The sequence below is a fragment of the Xiphophorus maculatus genome, chromosome 3 (genome assembly GCF_002775205.1).
Source record: "Xiphophorus maculatus strain JP 163 A chromosome 3, X_maculatus-5.0-male, whole genome shotgun sequence".
Classification (NCBI taxonomy): Eukaryota; Metazoa; Chordata; class Actinopteri; order Cyprinodontiformes; family Poeciliidae; genus Xiphophorus; species Xiphophorus maculatus.
Window position 1 is genome coordinate 24,588,465 of NC_036445.1, and position 19,193 is coordinate 24,607,657.

A 19,193-nucleotide genomic window follows, 5' to 3' on the forward strand; every position below is an offset into this window, starting at 1 on the left:
ACCAAATACCCAACATATTCTGTTTTCTTGGCTTGAACAAGTTTGTAAGTTAAAGACCTGCATCTGTATGAGAAAGTGAATTTACCAACTTTACTCCCTGTTATATTGCGCATCCATCCATCCATCCATATTTAGAATCTAACAACTATATAAAATAATTAGAAACAATAAAAATCAGCTGTTATACAGATCCATTAAAAAAAATAGAATATTACTGAAAAGCCCATTTAGTTCAGGAACTTTATCTCCAGCTGGCATTACCTATAATGAAAACACAACATTTGAAATTAGAATATTACGCCATAACAATAAAAACTTATTTCAAAGAAACACCAATGTTTGCTTAATAAAATAAATCTATGTGTAATAAAGGTTGTTATTTTTGCAAAAGCACTTTTAATCTGACAGACGGACCTCTTCTGAACGCATATTCTAATTTATCGAATGACTGTACATCCGTAGTAATAAAAAAAAGAAAGAAAAAACCAGGTAGATCTCTGGAAGTTGGTATGAAAGTGTTTACTTTTGGAGATAAAGGATTCCTCGGCCACAGAGGTCTTGATTTCCTCTAGCGGACACATTTAGCAGGTGTTCCCTGCAGAACCAACCAATTCCAGTCTGTGCTTTGAACGCAGTCAAAAAGGATCAAATAAATCGAGCCGAGGTAAAATAAATGAGTCGAGACAGTCGACAGTTCCTTAGAATGAGATCACTAAATAAAACAATGTGGTGGCTGTGAACTAAATTGCCCCCAGCGGGGGTTTTGTCATTTCCAGTTTTTCCTGTAAACGTGTGAATGGCGCAAGATGGCCCACTTTAACCCCACCCACCTGCTGCTGGCTCATTTGGGCCACCAGCAAAAAAAAAAAACAGACCGCAGGTACCTGGGGTCCAATATCAGCGGACCCAAACAATGGCTAAATTATGAATGGATATTCATAGAACTCTATTGTTTTCTTGTTGGTTTGTTTTTTTGGCCATTTCTTTTGGGCATATTCCAAACAAAAATACAATAGGATAAAACACAAATTTCACTGTTAAGATGAAAATCTAAATGTCAGTAAAGGTGGCCCACTTTCTGGGTGGGGTGAACATATTTGAAGCTTAAAGTCTGGGGCCCTGGGGAAGGAGTGTGGAGTTTGGAGAACAAGGTATGTTTCCCACGGACACACCTCAAAGGCGCACATCTTTGACTTTGAGTTCGCTCAATAAATGCTCGGATGCTCGTGTCGAGTGAAAACCATCCTAATAAATCTCCATCGGGCGTTTAGGATGCCGCTTTTCTTTAGGGAGGTTCACTCACTAATATAACTCCGCGTATCCAAAGCGGAAATGTAAAAAGTTTCAAAAGTAAAAGCAGAGTTCAGCTTCAATTTGATTTCAAATCAGCACGCGGGAGGATTTGACTCCTGGTTTTACTGCTTCCTCTATTTCATACTTAAATATATATACATATTTTTGGTTTTTCAAAAGTTTGATAAGAAGGCTAACTTACAAAAGTCATGGCCACTGTTTTCGTTTTTAGCACCACTGAGTGAGATAAGAGATGCTGCGACCTCAAACAGGCTTAACATTTTTGTGCAGGATTTTATTTTTGAGAGCCGGACCGGAAGTGTTGCTTTGAATTCAACACACTTGACGCAGCTTGTAATTATAATTTTTGAGCACCCCGGTTAGATCGTTTACTCCAGGTGCCTTTCGTGTGGAGGACAGTCTTAGCGTCCTTGGAAGAAGTGGTTAGCAAACTATTCGGGAGGGAAAAGAACGTTCCTTTTTGCTTTTTCTCTTTTTTTTAAAGTGATATTTCTGACAGGTGAACTCTGTAATTCCATGGATTCTGACAAGTCAGCGACTGCTCCATCCTGGGACAATGAGAAGTCCTCAATGGTCCAGAACCCACCTCCACCTTACTATGATAACCCGGGAGTCGCTCCGCCGGGCCAGGCTTACCCCCCGCAGGTAAGAAAAAAAAAAAAAAAAGTATTTATTAAACTTTACGACTTTGTCTAGTTTATTTGTATATTTAAAAAAAAATATTTGCAAAGTTTAACAGAAATAAAACTTAAATTGTCTTTGCTTTAGTTATTAATTCCTCACACTTTCTCTGTTTTATTCCTCCTACTTAAGTCTTAGATTGTTTTTTTTTTTTTTTGTCCTTCTAAACCTCAATTATTATTTTTAATTTTAAGAAAAAAATAAATGATCCAAAAACTATAAAGTAAACTTGTTATTTATAATAATCAGTTTAAAAAATGTTGCTGAAGCAAGACCCAGCCTAAATGATGGATTGCTCACTTCTGATGCCTAAGTGAGAATTTACTCTGGCGTAATCGAGACGGTTGGTCTGTGACCAAGAGAAATATACTTTTGGTTTCAGTTCACCTGTAAGGTTCAGTCCCTTTCTTAACCGTTTTCATCTCATTTTTCACTGTGGGAAAACAGCAGCATGGCGCCTGTGAATGAACGGGCGTGGCCGTGAATGATGACGCCATGGTGTGATAAACCTCAATGAGTAAAATAAGTTTCAGATATTCCATATATAGAGACTTTTCTTACTCACAGAAGACAATACTACATGTCAAATATGACATAAATGCAACCTTGTATGACGAAACATAAAGGAGTTATGAGCATCTGCTTGTTCTCATCCGGTGATGAAGGTAACAAAAACAAGTGATTATATATTTATATATATATACTGTATATTTATATATATATACTTTTTAAGATCCTTCCTTTTTGAAGGTAAAAATGTGTGCGTGCGCAATGGTCAGTTACCCGCTCATCGTTTAGTTTGGTGCCTCGCCCAGCTGGGCAAACAGACAACCATGCACACACGCGTGAGCAATTTGGAAACGGAACCAAATAATTTAGCAGTCCTGTTTTTTTTGGACCAAAGGAGGAGAACCCGCCCACACGTGGACGGAGAAAACATAGCAAACACGACACAGAATGACGCAGAACTTTGTTGTTCCAAGGCAAAGGTTTGAACCATTGCAGTGGATGGCAAAGTGATGAAATAAATAATAAAGACAGATGTTTTCTATCTTTCTTAACATCCCACATTGGTTTTTGGTCTCTTTCAGATTGTTAAAAAATAAAAAAAAATGTAAGTGTGCAAAGGTAATGTGATCAGGTTGAAGTTTTTATCCGTTCTGACAATGATTCATTGATTTTTAGTTTAAAATTGAAACTAAAAATCAAGTGAAACTTAGATTTTGGGTTTAATTACTGGTTTCTGATCCAGTTACCCAAACATACACAGACTCTTTATTTATCTACAGTATATTTCAGACCATTTATCTTTATAGATAAACTGCAATGTTTTATGTTTTGACTGTTAAGCAAAAAAAAAAAAAAATTTTAAAAAGGGACTTTTGGCAGCATATAATATGGAGGAGTTTTTGGTCAACTGAAATAGTCAATGAGTTGTCCAGGTGTCTCCAAATAAGTTCATCCAATTCTCGATCTGCAGCTCTATTTTTAAATTTAGTCTCTGCCATTTGCATACTTCCTTTATTCCCATGTACTTATGCTACTGTGTTATAGGTTAGTTTTTCTTTGTAGAAGGTATCGGAGTAATGTGTAGAAATGATACTGAGTCACAAGTTGGTAACTCATCTTATATGCATAAAAGGTACAATTGAAACCTCAAAAGACCAAATTTCAGAGGCCCTGTCAAAGTCCTTTAGTTTCAAAATGAGCACAAATCATCATCGTCATCTGACTTGCTGTGGAGTTGATACGAAGAGTTAACGCCCATATGTGTGTGCTAATCTGTATTATTGCCCAACAGCTTGGCTTTTGCCTGAACAAGATATTTTGTAGTTTGCATGGAAACGTAAGTCTAAACGTTGCTATGTTCCTTGACTCACCAGTCCTGAAAAGATGCAGGTTTCACATCTTCTGTTTCTCACTTTTAAATGAGGAATTTCATACTTTCCGACCTTCAGCAACACCTCTTTAAATGTTTGAAGTATTGGAATATTCCAATTAGGTAAAACCACCACAGCCTTCACCTTTTTCCAATCATGTCCGATCATGTGAATTCCCTACAGATGCTACTGCATTTTTATGACTGTAAGATATTTCTCCCAACTTACTCATAGGGAGGAAAGAAAGTGACATAACAGATTTTTGATGACGTCTTGTGTAAGAGCTTCCTTTGGTTTCTCCTGTGCAATGTTGGAGTTCGGAACGGTTCTGCTGTCCCAGTTTTGCATATTTCACGCAAGTCCAGTTTGCAAACCAAATAAAAGGTATGTATATATATATATACATATGTACCTTTTATTTGGTATATTATATTATATATATATAACCAATAGGATTCCAACAAATGATAATGCATGCACTCAATGCCAGTAAGTGGCTCTAACAGGAATGGTGACCTAGGTAAGTGCGCTGTTTGTAACCACAGCTCCTCTTCCTCATTCCCATTCTGCACACAACCAAATGAACACACACACACACACACATCCAACACACCCCACCCAACTTATTGTGCTTCTGATTTTCGTCTTAGGCAATCCTAACGTTGAAAAGCATTTTTTTGTTTGTTTGTTTGTTTCATTGAACCAACACTTGGTTTCAAGAAACTCTGGTTGATGTGGTATAAAACAGTTCTATACTTTAGAAACCAACACTGGTAGTTGCCTGAAACATAACAATGAAGAAATGTCCCCCTCCATTGTCATCCAGAAATATGATTCAATTGCATTTTATTCTTGCTGCCTTCAGGGTTATGGATACCCCCCGCAGCAAGGCGCCGTGTACAACCAGCAGGCATACTCACCGGGCCAGCAGTACCCGGGGCAGCCGGCCCCCATCGTCATGCAGCCCACCGTGTACGTCACCCAAGGCCCTCTGACCAACCCCGTCAACGACTACCTGGGCTACTCCATCTTCACCATGATCTGCTGCTGCCTGCCGCTTGGAATCGCTGCCCTCATCTACTCCATCTCGGTGAGTTTCTTCCACCGGTAATCGTTTGTTCTCTTTGATCCCTGCACCGCCGGTGAACATGTATCTGATTGTTTCACCCCAGGAAGAGATGAAACGCCAGGCTAGCCCCTGGTTGCATGTTCGTGCAGGCCTGTGTGTGCGCAAGCTGATGTTACTGCACTTGTTCAACCACATTATGGCAACAAAAGCCGGATTAGGAGGAGGATTCATTTTGTCTTGTAGGGTCTTACTTTCAGCTCCACTTTTGTCTTCAACGACAAAAAACGTTGTCTGCTCTAGCAGGTCCAGGTGATTTTTAATTATTTTTTAAAAGGGTATTTATTCAGTTTAGTTCAAACCAGACACCTTTTTAGTGTAAATATTACCAAGCAGAGTCAGGTGGAAGATGGATTGTAAAAATAAATGCTGTTTTTCACTGTGACTTTTAACTTCACTGCAACCAAATTGGATTTTCAGTTTAACTGCTAACTTAAGTTAATTAAATAGAAACCAAAACGTAAAGACGGTATGAGATTAAATTACTCAATTTACAACACAAGTGATATCTTAAAGCACAGGGCTTTATTATAGAAGTGTCAGATTAAGGACGCCCCTTCTTTTTAAAGAAGTTTTCGAAAACTGTGTAACCTTTCTTTCTTTTCTTTTTTTTTGCCAGTTTATGATTTACCACTTTATGTTATGAATTCAAAATGTCCCGTTTTGGAGAAGTAAATGGCATTTACTGGAAGAGGAGTGTGGAAGTGCACTGAAAGCAGAAGGTACAGAACGTGCATGGAGTTCTCCATTGTTGAGTTGACTTCTCCAAGCCATGAAGGCTTCGTGAAAGCTGAGGGTGTGACAAAACTGCGAGTTGAAATATGCTTCAGCCTTGCTAGTTTACTCTACTTCCCCTGCTGCAGCCAGCTGGCCCCACTGTGCATCAACCAAGGGTGGCAGGAGACGTGCTGTTGACAGACTGCTGGGCCGTTCCCTCAGCAGCAGCAGCAGCAGATGACGGTCCACATATAGCACCAGCAAGAATTAATGTCGAGGCTTGGAGCCCCACACTGCGACATAGCGCAGGACTCTCCTCCCGCCCTGGACATTTAAGTGGCTTTAATGTACAAACTGTCCTGCGGGTTTAAAATGCCTGCAGGTCGTTGGGAATATCTGAGGCGCTCTGCGGGAAACTGTGACCTACAGCAGTCATTGCCCTCAGGTGGCTACTTTATCAGTGGTATTTAATGAATCATTAACTTAAAGATAAACATAAACTCAGACACCAAAACATTGTGATAAGTAAGATTTTAACTTGTTTCAGCTGGAGACACTCCTGTTAAAAGTGGATTCTGAAAATGTCGACACGTATGTGACTTAGAAAAAAATACGGCTTTTTCATGTTTGTTAAAATTTTCGCCATTTTGTGACGGTTTAATATGAGAAAGACAATCTCCCTTGCCTTTACCTCGTACTCCTACTGCCATCTGCAGGAATGCATCGATCGGTCAGAAACAACCAATCACAGCCCGGAGGAGGGACTTAGTGCAGTCAATCATTCTTGTGTATGCTGCTCTCAACATGTTTAAACATAAAAAGTATATCTGACTCAGTAATTGATTAACAAATCAATAACGGCACACATGAGAATAGCTTGTAGCAACATTAATTAGCTTAACATGACGGGGCTATTACTAGCAACTAGCATGTTAAACAATTCCAAGCGACACATAAATATTAATATAACACCCTACATGAACCATTAGCAAAACTTTATAAATATTTTGGACTGTTTCTTTACTGTTGAGCCAATACTCACTTACTGACGACCCAAAACAGCAACGACTGAACCGCACCTCTAAAACAACGGTCAGCTCTCGACCAGACTTCACCACAGTAACGCTTGACTGACAAGGATGGCTGCCAAACAACATAGCTGGAACTGTTCTAACTCTTTATCACAAAGTTGGGTGATTCTTGCTCTCTTGTGTTGATTTGGTGATGATGGAGTGTTTTCTTTAGGGGAAAAAATAAAAGCGGAACAAAGCAAAATCCAACATAAGCCTACAACTGCATTCCCATTTAGCTTGTTTGAGTGAAGCCCTGTGGAAATACCCATCATGACTTTTGTGTTGCTGCGTTCAGACGTTTGCTGAGATGCGTTGAGAGTAAGCCCCGAGATGTCTAGAAAAAAATCGTCGAGTCGCTTCTCAATTTGAATTCTTCCTTTTCGGGAAAGAATTTGCTAAAGCTATGCAGAGACTCTCAGCTGTTTGGGCCTTTTTTTTGAGACGTCTCAACAACCTTCAAGGTTGGCTTTCCTTCCTCGATAGATAAGGGCTTTTTAGTTTTACTGTCCCAAAGCAGACAAAAAAAAGATAACGTCGCCCCGTCCGCTCCAGGTTGCAAACACAAAAAAGGTTCATCTGAACCTTAACTCTGAACAGCCCAGGACGTATCACTCAGATTAAACTTTTAACCACCAATGAATGGAGTTGTGTTGATGTGATCACATTACTCCACAATGACCTTGTTGCCGGTTAAAGAACATTACTAAGGGCGCAAATAATCTTCGACACAGAGGCACCAGTTCTCCTTTCTTCCTTGACAAAGAAAGGGAATTGACCAATCCTTGTAAAATAACACACTTCCTGTTCCCATGGTTGCCTTTAGACAAAGACCAGAGGTTTTTGCTCACACAGTGTTGACTCAGGTGACCTGCTTTATAACTGGACATTGTACAGTTTTTATGCCGTCCTAAAAGAATGTGCAGTATAAAGAAAATCTTTGTTTCGACTCAAGAAGTCAGTCGAGCATTCGTTTCAGAAAACCTTTGGAAATATCGGCTGAAGTAAGAGTTTGGTTTTGCTACAAGAAAAAAAAAAATTTGTCGTTTAAAATTACTGGTCACATTTCACTGTGAAATCAATTTTAAATCACTTTAGAAATGGATCATCTTTAGATCAAAATGACATGCACGGTTTTTACATTTGCTGATCTACTTACCTGTGAATTGTTGAATAACAAGATAAAAATCTTATCTTCCAAGCAAGCTCCTACCTCTGCTGACATCACACAAGGCTACTGATTAGAGTTCATTGGTGGTTTTTCTTGCTATTTTTCCCTCTTTATTTGAACATCTGTGAATTAAGTAGGAAATTTCTCCAGCATATGGCGACATTGTGATGGAAGTTTATGTCACGGGCTTTCATTTCCAGAGATCCAGGCAGCTCGGAAGTAGAAAACACTGTTGCCGTGCACTCCATCAGCAAACGATTTGTCCTTTTGTAACTCAAACAAAGTGCATCATCTGGTCTCTCTCAGAGTAATGGGGTAATTGGTAATGGCATAATGATGTTTATTGCATCTCTTCTGGGATCTGCAGTGTTATCATCTTACCAGAAGAGCATCGAGACAGGAAATGTTTTCCTTTCCACAGCAATACTTGCAGGAAGAGAGGCCGCTGGAATGCTGTTCGGAATGGAAAAAACTGGAGTTTGTTCGAAATGAACAGCATTTCGAAGAAACCGCGTTTGCTTTCGGGACCCTAAAAAAAACTTTATTCTCCTGCGTGTCCTACAGAAGAGTTTCCTGCTTTGGTTTATGCATTCTCCTAGGCGTCGCTTCGTAGTGGCTCTGCGTGATGAATATGTTGTTTAGGGTTGATATATACTGCCTTGCAAAAGTATTCAGAAACACTTGAACTTTTCTCCATTTTTTGTCACATTACTGCCGCAAACCTCAATGTAGTTTCATGTGATCTTTTGTGAGAGTCTCTAGTTGTGGTGTGCGACACAAATCTAGCCGGGGAAAGAGTAGCAAGAAGAAAGCCATCACAGATAAAAAAATAAAATAAAAAAAAGTCGTCAGATGTCTTGATTGCCCATTGACGCAGTTCATCTAGTGGCCACGGAAAATATGTTGAAGAAGGAGCAAAGACCAAAACTGAGATTTAGAAACATGCAAAGGCATGTCTGGGGGAGAAACTAGCGTAGCACGTTAGCCTGATGGGAGGATGGATGCAAAAGACTTCAGGCTGAAGTAGAGATCCACCTTTTAGCACAACAATAATGCAGTCAGAGCTGGTATCATCAGAGTTGGTTTAAGCTTTTTCAAATTGTTGTGTTTATTAAACAGTCCCATATTACTGAAAAAGATGGAGGAGCCGCCAGCGCAGAAAGTTAATCACATGAAGAGCTACTTGTCGGCTAAGACTTAATCATTTATGATCTGTTTACATTCAATTGTGAAGACGCTGTAAACACAACGTGGTTTGGGATTCGACCGTTAGGTTTTTCCCTTATTAGGACTCGCGTCTGAGGGCTGAGATAGCAGCAGGCGGAGACGGCAACAGGATGCTGCAAAACAAACTTCTTAATTCCACTGAACCCACGGCCATCGGGAAAACGTCCTGAGTGGTTTTCACTCGAGTTGGCTCCTTTTTTCTTTTTTTTTTCTTCCTGCAAAGACAGTAAAGTTGTTTTACACCGGAAAAGGAAAATAATGGCAAAAATGGACAAAATCTGCTGCAAATCAAGTTCAAATTAATTTTTTTTTTTTTTGTACTGTTTTGAACAAGTCTGATCTCAGATTCGGGTCAACGCAGTTTGTGCGGAACGTCAAGACAAGGAGCGTTTTGTTGGGAATCTGAGCTTACCGCAAGCCGCTCTCCGCCTTTTGTGTTAGCGCCATGAAAGGGTTGCTTTCTTCCTCTTCAAATCAGCCTTTTATTACTGCATCAAACCATTTGGGGTCAACTGTCATTGCGTGCGAGGGAGAGGGTGTTTTTCGCCAGGCGAGAAACTCCAGCCTGGGATCATTTCCTCTTGTCGGTCTCAATGTGCAACCCGTGGTTTCACTCTTGGTGAACACATGGGAAATGCAGCCCTCCTTTAAACTTACTGTTGGCAATTGCTCAAGAATTTCAACATTTGCAGTATGTTTCTTTATCATGAGCGTTTTTTGGGGGTTGGGTTTTCTAGAATGCAGATGTAAAGATTGAGTTTTGCAGTCTGGTAAATTGAGGCTTGAATAACCTGTTCATCTGGGGTTTTTAAATCAACTGTTCATCCTGTCCTTCAGTGTCTTTGAATATGTTTGAATAAACAAACTCAATTATTGTACATGGTTGAACAAGTATGCTTTTCCCTTTCAGCGCTCCAGGCTGTTACTCACAAATTACCAAAACGCACAATGGGGAATTTTATCTACAATCTTGACTACGTGTGGCACCTTTCAGTTCTCTCCCTCCCCCTCCAGCCTCTACTGGTTTTTCATACGTTACTGAGCTTGCTTGAAAATGACAAAGCAATATTCTTTTACAGCCAATATAAAGTTAGACAAGCTGTAGGTCTCTCCCCCTGACGGTAAGCATAATAAAAACCTGATATAAAAGTTGATGAGCGAAGGTTCTTTCATGTTTTTCATGATATTAAAGTTTTTCTTTCCTCTCCATTTTGTCATATGACAAACCTGAAAAATGCACTCCTATCATAAAAACCCAGAGTCCCAGCAGAGAGGTCAGGGAGGGACTTTAAAACTTTAAAAACAGGGTTCGATGACACTGCTCAGGCCATCATTTCAACGTGGAAAGAGTGTGGCACAAGAGCAAACCTACCAAACGGTGGCTGCCACACCTCGGGTTGACTGGATAAATATGAGCTGTTTTGTTGGAAGGCTTTTAAAAAAAAAAGAAGACATTGGAAAGCTCTGTTTACGTGTAGGGAACAATAGACGCTTGGAAAAAGACTTGTTCAAATAAGACCACAACTAAACGTGTTTTACCACAAGTGAAAAAAGCTACACACGTCGTTCCTACTGTGAAATATGTTGGTGAGAACTCTGTTTTTGTGGGCTGCAGAGGGGGGCGGGGGGGGGGGGGGGGGGTTCAAGGTTGTTTCAGGACTGACTTTCTGAAACAACAAAGTCAAGCTAATTTGTTAGTAAGTGGGGAAAATAACCTTCCCTATATGTAGTAAGGTTAAAGGAGACTCTTGGAAATTCCAAATGATGGTCAAAATGAGTAAAAAAAAAAAATAAACAATTGAGAAACAAAATCCCACTGAATGTAGCGTCCTGTTTTCTTCTGAGAACAGGACGCTCGAAGCTCATATCTTTCTGTCTTATTCAGATTTCTGTTTTATGCATTTTTTTCCAACCCTCTTTTTTTATTCATTTCTTTTTTTTAAACAAGGAGATTGAAAGCAGTGAGGCACATTGCAAAGACATGGATGAGTCAACCTTCCCTCGCCTTGACTCACATGGCCGAGCCACTTGTGAAATCTGATTTTCTTTTTGCACTCGCTCCTCTTTCATTTGTTTACATCTCTCGTAATGGGCCTTCCAGTCAGGCCGGCCTCTGCAGACCGAGAGAACAATGGCAGGAGCAGCATTATCGCGGAAGCGTTTAAAACTCAATTTAATAATGGAGCTGCAGTCAGACCCAACGGCTGAGCGAGCGTTTTTGTTTTTGTTTTGTTTGAACACCACATCCGTTCAGCATGGTTCTGTCAGACTGTGGGAGTGGGTTAGAGTTGGGTGAATAGCTCTGTGGATGCATCCTTACCATCTCATAACATTCCTCCAAATTCAAGGCCAGCAGCGTGGCAGCTTTAGCTGGGTATTCATAGAAAGACATCCACCCTGAAGCTAAATGGCATGCATGTTGTCTTTGTTCTGTTAACTAAAAGAAAACAGTCTCAGGCAAAAGAATGTATCCGATAGAGTTCTGTGGAAAGCTTCCTTCGCTCCCACACTCCCTCACAGATTCCTTCTGGGACTTTTTTTTTTTTGCTTTGTTTTTTTTTTTTTTTTGGCCGCACTTACATGTTTCAACTCATCAAACTGATTCAAATCATATCAAAGATAACCAGAGTAAATCAAAAAGGAGTTTATTTATCAAGAATGAAATCCGTCCACACCAACCTGGACCTATGGGAGAAAAGTGAACATAATGATTGTGACGTTGAGGAGTTGCGATGACTAGCAATGAGTCACCGGCGCTGGCCATGGGGGGATTTTGGCAATTTTGATCACAACTGTTTCAAAACCTTATAAATCTGGATTGATAGATATCAGTGAGTTTGTTTCCTAGTTGTTAATTTCTGTAGATCGGGCTGTGATCTGTTTCTTTTTTTTTTTTGTAACTCTTTTAGGCGACTTCATGACTCTCTTAGTGATCAGGATTGGATGTTTGGATGCTGCTTCTGAAATTAAACTCCGATTTTCAAACACTTTGGTTATTCACCTGTATTTTACGGCTTAACAAAAGAAGGGATTACTTCCTCACACTTGGATAGCGCTCCCTCCTGAGAAGTTAAGCCATTTAGTGTATTTTGTATTTTTTTCAGGTTGTTTTTATCTCAACACTTTTTGACGACTTGACGGAAAGTTCATAAATTTACGCAGCTGCACGTAAACCTTAATGTGTACTGAATTTTCCCACCCTGAGCAAATAGTTGAACATTAACATGTCTTTAGATGTCAGCTGGGAGAAATGAAATCACTCTAATGGTCAAGCAGCCTTTATGGTGGCTGCAGAGGGACATAACTCTGACCGGCTCGGCCACGTTTACTGTAAACGTGACGCTACTTCCTGGATTCAATCTTTCTTTGATCAACCTACATGCATTTTCACATGAAACTCAAAGGAGATTCAAACTCTTGCGGGTTTTTGAAGTTTTTTTATGCTCATGCACTGTAACATTGTAGCAGTGCAGCTTGTTGCGTTTGGCTTCATATCACTTTAAGATGAGATCCAAGTGACTGCACTGCAAAAACAAAAAAATCTTACCAGGTATTTTTTTTTTTGTTTAGTTTCCAGTGCAAATATCCTAGCACACTTGAAATAAGACGAAACTACATTACAAGTAACTTTTCATTAGGATAAAAGAGCTTGATTTAAATCAATAATTCCTTAGTATTGATTAAAAAGTTCAATTTACGGATTATTTCACCTGTAACGACATTTTTCCTGTTATAAGTGATGTCATATGTCATATCTGCACTAAAAACTAGACTAAAATGACTTGGTATGATTTTGTGTTTTTGCAGTGAATTCCTGAAGTCCAGTAAGTCCAGAATGCTTATATTTGTGTAAATGGTGACCTTTCAGTCTTGATTTTCATTTTTCTCTTCTTTTTTTCGCTTGGAACATGCAAGATTACGTAGACACTTTGCGAGACAGACGACCTCGCCAAGCTTTTGTGTTTTGTTCTGCTTTAGTTCGTCTCCACGTAATCATACATTCTACCCACATTAAACAGCTGCTTAAGCTCATCCACGGTGGCCCCGTTCTCTATCAGACAATGGAGAAGAATGCAGACTCGGACCGAGCAGATCATTGGAAGGGGGCTTACGGTATTTACAGCACTTGAGCAAACACAGCCTAATCCACGCGAGACGAGTGCAGAGGCAGGAGAGTGACGAGTGTTGCAGAAGCATCCCAGGAACGAGGCTTGCAGGAGACAGGAAGTCGCAGTCAGGCTGGAGCATAAGCAGACCGCCGAGGAGCACAACACGATAAAGTCAGAACAAAGCTGATGATCTGTTGTAAGCAAAACCCAAAACGTCGGCTGCTTGTTCTCATTGTGGTGCACTGTGTGCTGTACGCAGAAAATGTGCGGTGCAAAACTAAGAGTGTAAGAACACTGAACCCACCATGATGGTGGAAAACTAGAGCTACAGCCGCCCCGGGGCGTTCTGCCGTACACCAGCTGGCGAGAACACAACGACATGGGCGGACGGAGAGGGAATCGAACCGGCAACCCACCAACTGGGGGAACAAACTCCTACCACCGTCTCCACAAGACCAAAAAATAACGTCTTTCAGTCAGAATGTTCCCAGATGAGAAATACTTGGCTGTAACTGTTTTAAAAACATCTTGCCAACAATCATCAGAGAACGTACAATGAAAGAACAAATGCTTTCAATATCATTATTAAGGACAGTTGGTTTTGAACCTAAAAATTCAATAAGAAAAAAAAAAACCTCAAAACTTTGAAAAAAAAACTTCGAAGCTTGTTATAGATTTTGAAAAGTCTTCTCAGGGTGTAGTTTGCTATTCACACACACACAGTTTACATTTTGAAATTGATTTCAGGATGACCTCACTCTAGCCTGAAAAAAAAAGAACATTTCAAATCCATCAATAAAACCAGTGGCATTGATGCCCATGGTGGGGGTGTGTGTGTGTAAACTCTTCATTGGAACTCCAAGTGACAGAATTACACTGCGTGTTAAGTGGAGGCGTGTGCGTGTGTGTGTGTGTGTGGGGGTGTGTGTGTGTGTGTGTGTGTAGTGGGAAACCCTGCTTGTTTTTATACACACTACTGGAATACACACCACAAACATTTCATTTTCAGTTCTGTAAGGAGCAAGATGAATCACCCCTTATTTAAGAAAAACAGATATGCTGTAGTTGGAACAAAAATATATCATAAAAAACAAAAGTGCCTAAAACTGCTGTACCAGTCAAATCTGTGGTTCTCCTACAGATGTATGCTGGGGCAGAGCTGCAGATGTTTACAGTACAAACATCACATGCCTGTAATGTACTGTAAACAGCTGCACACTGTACAATTACAATTTTTACTTACCATTTAAGTTGCTATATTTTTCCCATTAGGAGTGTAAGTGCTGCGACCTGTTAGCTCCCCCCCTCCCACATGAGCATCCATTTAATTATACACCTTTGAGATCGTGGAGCCTGAAGATAAAACCATGCGGGTTCGGTGTTTGTTTTCCTTTGACTGTTTTGTAGTTGCGTTCGTTGTAAGCCGACTGATGGTAACTGGATGCTAAGTGCTGATTAGCATCGTTTACATACCAAACTCTGGGTTTTCTCATGGTCAACGTTTGTCCTCCTTCCTCTTGCACTTCTCCAGGTTGGTGTGTAGTTTCAGTGGCTGCAGTACATACAGTAGATGTTGAGGATTTCAGGTGTTTTTAATTTGTCACCTATACTCTGCTGAGAAGCATGAATCAAGGTTGAGATTTTTTCCCCGGATAGGCATATCATGTGTGTGTCTCCTGTCCAGGCAGCCGAGGCAAACACTGCGGTGGGTCTGGTTCCCTTGCAGTGTTGGTAAAAAAAATTCTCTATTAAAAAAACAGGGGGGGAGGGGAATGAGATGTTCCTCTTGTTGCACCATTAAACTCACTGACTGGATAAAGCGGCAGTTTAATATTCTTCCTTTGTGTGCCGTAGAAATGAGATTTACTTTCAAACTCCGATTGTATGTGCCCGTTTTATTTTATTCAATATTTTCTTGTTTTTTTTTTTTTTTTTTGCCTCCAGGCCCGTGAAGCCAACCACACCGGTGACCGAATGTCTGCAGAGAGGAACAGCAGGACCGCCAAGACGCTGAACCACGTGGCTCTGGGGCTCGGGCTCGGATCCCTCGTCCTTTGCATCATTTACGTTGTGGTAGTTGTCGTCATGGCTTCCGCACACTAGCGTCTCTGTTTCATACCTTTACTGCGCATGCCTCTGTTACATAACGAGAAGCTGCCCTGCAATTGCATTACCGAATAATTGTGTTAAAGAGAATGTAACCAGTGTGAATCTTTTCCATCGTTGTTTTGTAATCAAAGTGATTAAGGACCTGCTACTCGTCTGACAGTTTTATTTTTGTATAAAATGATTTTTTTATTATTATTATTTTTATTATTTCAGACAAAGTGGGACAATCAGTCTCACAAAACCAGCATAAATTTAGAAAAAGTGGAGCTGCTGTAGCGGACGCAGCTTCCTCTATTGGCTCTGACTCGATCTGATTAAACCGAATTAAACCGAACCATTCCGACGATTTGGCAATGATTTTATTTTCCCTTTTTCTACTCTTTCCAGACCATGCTTAAAGGGCTTTGTTTCTCAATAAAGAACACCTTTATAAATAAAAGCGCAACGTAAATCATTTTGAGTCCTTCTCTTTCCGTTTTGCTTATCCAACTGCAATAAAAAAAAAGAGAGAAAAATTGTCCATTTAAGACGTGAGTTTGATGTAAATTTAAAGTTGAAGCATTTCTGATCTTGTCCTCCGACGTCTTCTTGCTTTTAAAGGGAGATTAATGCTTTTTTTTTTTTTTTTTTTTACCCCTAATACTGCAACAAAAGACGAACATTGATTTTTATTTTCCCTCATTAGACATGAACAGACAACATTAGATGCAAAGAGAACAAGACATGACTCAAGTCTCCAAGATGTCTGCAGAGGCCTGAGAACGTCCATGGATTCCTTTCCACACGCCGAGCCTGTTACAGTAAACGTTTTTGTCTCCACTTGCCCTGCCCTCGCTTCCTCCATTCACTCCTTCATCACACGAGTTCATGTCCAAACTGATGTTTCAATAAACTTCTGCAATTGCTGTTCAGCTGTTCCTTTTTTTTTATTGCCTTCTTCAATTTTAAGTCCTTGTGCAATACAGTGGAACCATTTCTCTCCACCATTGCCATTACTTAGTTCCATTTTCTCAAATCTGTTCCTTTTTGAGACCGTGGGATTCCTTGTCATCGCCTCGGATTTTTCTCGAAGATGGCTTAGGAATAACAACGGAAAGCCTGAGAGAGAAATGTACAGATATAGAGACTTGCAAAAGTATTCAGTTATAGTTGGGTTTTTTTTGCCATATTCCATACTCAATGGATTTTCTTTTTATTTTATGTGTTACACCCCCCCAAAGCCCCGTCCCCAACTCCTCTCGATACTTTGCAGATCCACATCCAGAGACTGACATTATTGCACATTATTTTTATTTTATTTCATCTGTAAAACCGTCTAAAATTAGTCAAACTGGATGGAAGTAACTGATGAATGTCAATTTTCAAGTCTTGTCACAGAGTCTCAGTTGTGTTTGCGTTTGGCTTCATAACATTGACCAAAAATTTTAAAGACCTGAGAAATATTTTTAAGTACAAAAGGGAAATAAAAGTTATTCCTAGCTTCTTTTTATATATATATATATATATATTTTTTTTTTTTCATGCCATATTTGAATCAAACTTCAACAACCGAGAGAAACTGGCCATATTTTTTTCATTCTTTTATTTTTAGTCAGTGAACTAAATATTCTCTTAAATTTCCATGAATATTGAAACAAAATGTTTGCGTTGTCTTGTCATAAAAGCTTGGCATTATCCTAAATCCCAGGGTTTTTTATAGTTCTTTAACTATAAAACATAATAAATAAGGTTTTATGAAAATATGAGCAAAAATTGCTCTTTGTAACGTAGAGGTAGTTTAGACCCCTGGTCTAAACTACCCCACTGTATGTTTGAGTCCTGCTGGAAGGAACAGCTACGCCTCGATGTGTCTCAAATGTTTCTGCATGGTGACTTTGGTATTTAACTCCAGTTAAACTCTGACCGACCTGCTGAAGAAAAGCTCAGCAAAAACATGCTGGTGGCAGCAGACAGACCGTCCACTTCCTCAGTGGGCTTAGTTTAACGTGGACATTCTTGGAGCGATCAAAGCCAATGGTGAAACTTCACTAAATATCCAGGAAAAGTCTTTATAAATAAGGGAAATCATTCATTGTGTTCATATGTGTTTTAGCACAGACGTCTGCCTGCATCAGCACAGGATCTCAGAGCAAAGAAGTACAGTGAAGTGATAGAAATCGGTATGTGGCCTCCCTCTGCTAAATCAAAAAATGTTTAGCTCTGAAGAAAAGATGGAGAGATTAAAATAAGGCAATAAAATTGACTCTTCAGAAACTCTGTCATCTTAAAGGGCTGACTGAAGATTTTGATTCTGGCTCTTGTCTGTGGCAGTAAGACTTTTGTGAGAAACGGTTCAAGTTTGTAGTGCTCTGTATTTTTTAGCGGCTTTATTTGCTGCGTCCCTTCTCTCATAATGCTGCCACCGTGTCTCACTGGGGTGACGGCTGTGGTGTTCTGGGTGATTTTCTGTGTAGGGCAGATTTTGTCTTTGTAGTTATGGTTGAAAGAGGTTAAGTACAAATGCAAGCCGCACTGTGTGGATTTGTAATAGTAAAACGTTTTCCTTCCGCTCCGCGTTGGACCGTCCACACAGCACCGCATTACGGAGGTTTGCGATTTTAATGTGGTCAAATGAGAAGGGGGAAAAAAATTAGAAAGGTATGAATACTTTTTAATATACTTTAGTGTAACAGTTCTGTTCAGGTTGGATATCCTTACCTGACCTGCCTGATCTACTGAAGAGCTGTGGTTGTGAATGTCTGACACCTCTGACACCACAGGTATCAAGTTTCTGCAAAAACCCTCCAAATGCAAGATCACTGACATGTATGGGTGCACTCAGCTTTTTTTTTTTTCCGGGATGGTTGTGGTGGGCCCCTCACACACACACACACATGCGCACCCCTCCCCACGCCTGCACGCACACACATTCTGTGAAAGTGGAGCACTGCTAAAGAAGACGGTCTCAGTACTTCTCACTTTCTCTTTAAGAAATGTTTTTGACACGGTATTCAAGCAGGTATTTTTCTGAAAGTAAACAACTAAGTGTGTTAACAGTGGATTTAAAAAATATACTCTTGATCTTTATCTTAATTTTACTTTCATTTCAGATTTTTTTTAATTTTTATTTCTTTGGCGTAAACAGGTTGTGAGTTTAAGAAATCTCCTCAGGGTTATGATATCATGCAGGCATTCACTTCCACTTTTGAACTCCCAGAGTGAATTCAAAAGTGTTCAACAAGTCTAAATGGGTTTAAGATGTATGTGTGTGCGTGGGGGTGTGTCGGGGTGTGTGTGTGCGTGTGTCAGGGTGTGTGTGTGTGTGGGGGGGGGGTGCATGGTTGGGAGTGTATTGGCTTAGCTCCGGCTGTTTTGTGACTGCAGTCACAGCGGATGCTGTGGGTGGAAAGAGATAATATTGCCCCACAGGAACTTGCTGGTTTCTTGCCCCACTTCAGAGATTATGAACTGAAGAGACAAAAGCTGAACTCTTTGCGAGGTGTGTGTGTCCCATTAGATCTGACGTAAAGGTAACGCAGCGTTTCAGAAAAAGAACATCATACCAACAACCGTATGATGTTGGTATGATGGTAGTGTGGCGTTCTGGTTTTGTTCTGCTGCTTCCAAGACCTGGAAGACTTACTGAGACAAATGGATTCTGCTGTCGGCCAAAACATCTTGAAGGAGAACGTCCTTCCATCTCAAGCTGAAACCAACCTGGGTTCCTGAGCAGGACGATGATCCAAAACACACCAGCAATTGCGCTGCTGAACGGCTGTGCTAAAAAAATAAATAAATAAAATGAAAAGT

General features: G+C 40.1%; 1 protein-coding gene across 2 annotated transcripts; it reads left to right on the plus strand.

Annotated features, from left to right (window-relative positions):
- The first annotated feature begins 1,660 nt into the window (after positions 1-1,660).
- LOC111608206 (proline-rich transmembrane protein 1-like) lies at positions 1,661-16,315 on the plus strand. 2 transcript variants are annotated; one of them, XM_023331592.1, is made up of 4 exons: positions 1,661-1,959; positions 4,741-4,965; positions 15,240-15,368; positions 16,090-16,315. In XM_023331592.1, the coding sequence occupies exons 1-4, from the start codon at positions 1,831-1,833 to the stop codon at positions 16,093-16,095; spliced, it is 489 nt and encodes a 162-aa protein (XP_023187360.1). In that variant the 5' UTR covers positions 1,661-1,830; the 3' UTR covers positions 16,096-16,315. The 2 variants fall into 2 exon arrangements, with proteins under 2 accessions (XP_023187360.1, XP_023187359.1); XM_023331591.1 differs by lacking the exon at positions 16,090-16,315 and having other exon boundaries at positions 15,240-15,858.
- Positions 16,316-19,193: the final 2,878 nt, after the last annotated feature.

Excerpts from the sequence above, each read along its gene's own strand:
- LOC111608206 (XM_023331591.1), top strand. The coding sequence starts at position 1,831 with ATGGATTCTGACAAGTCAGCGACTGCTCCATCCTGGGACAATGAGAAG. Across the intron at positions 1,960-4,740 it reads GCCAGGCTTACCCCCCGCAG|GGTTATGGATACCCCCCGCA; the intron begins GTAAGAAAAAAA and ends TGCTGCCTTCAG. Across the intron at positions 4,966-15,239 it reads CCCTCATCTACTCCATCTCG|GCCCGTGAAGCCAACCACAC; the intron begins GTGAGTTTCTTC and ends TTTTGCCTCCAG.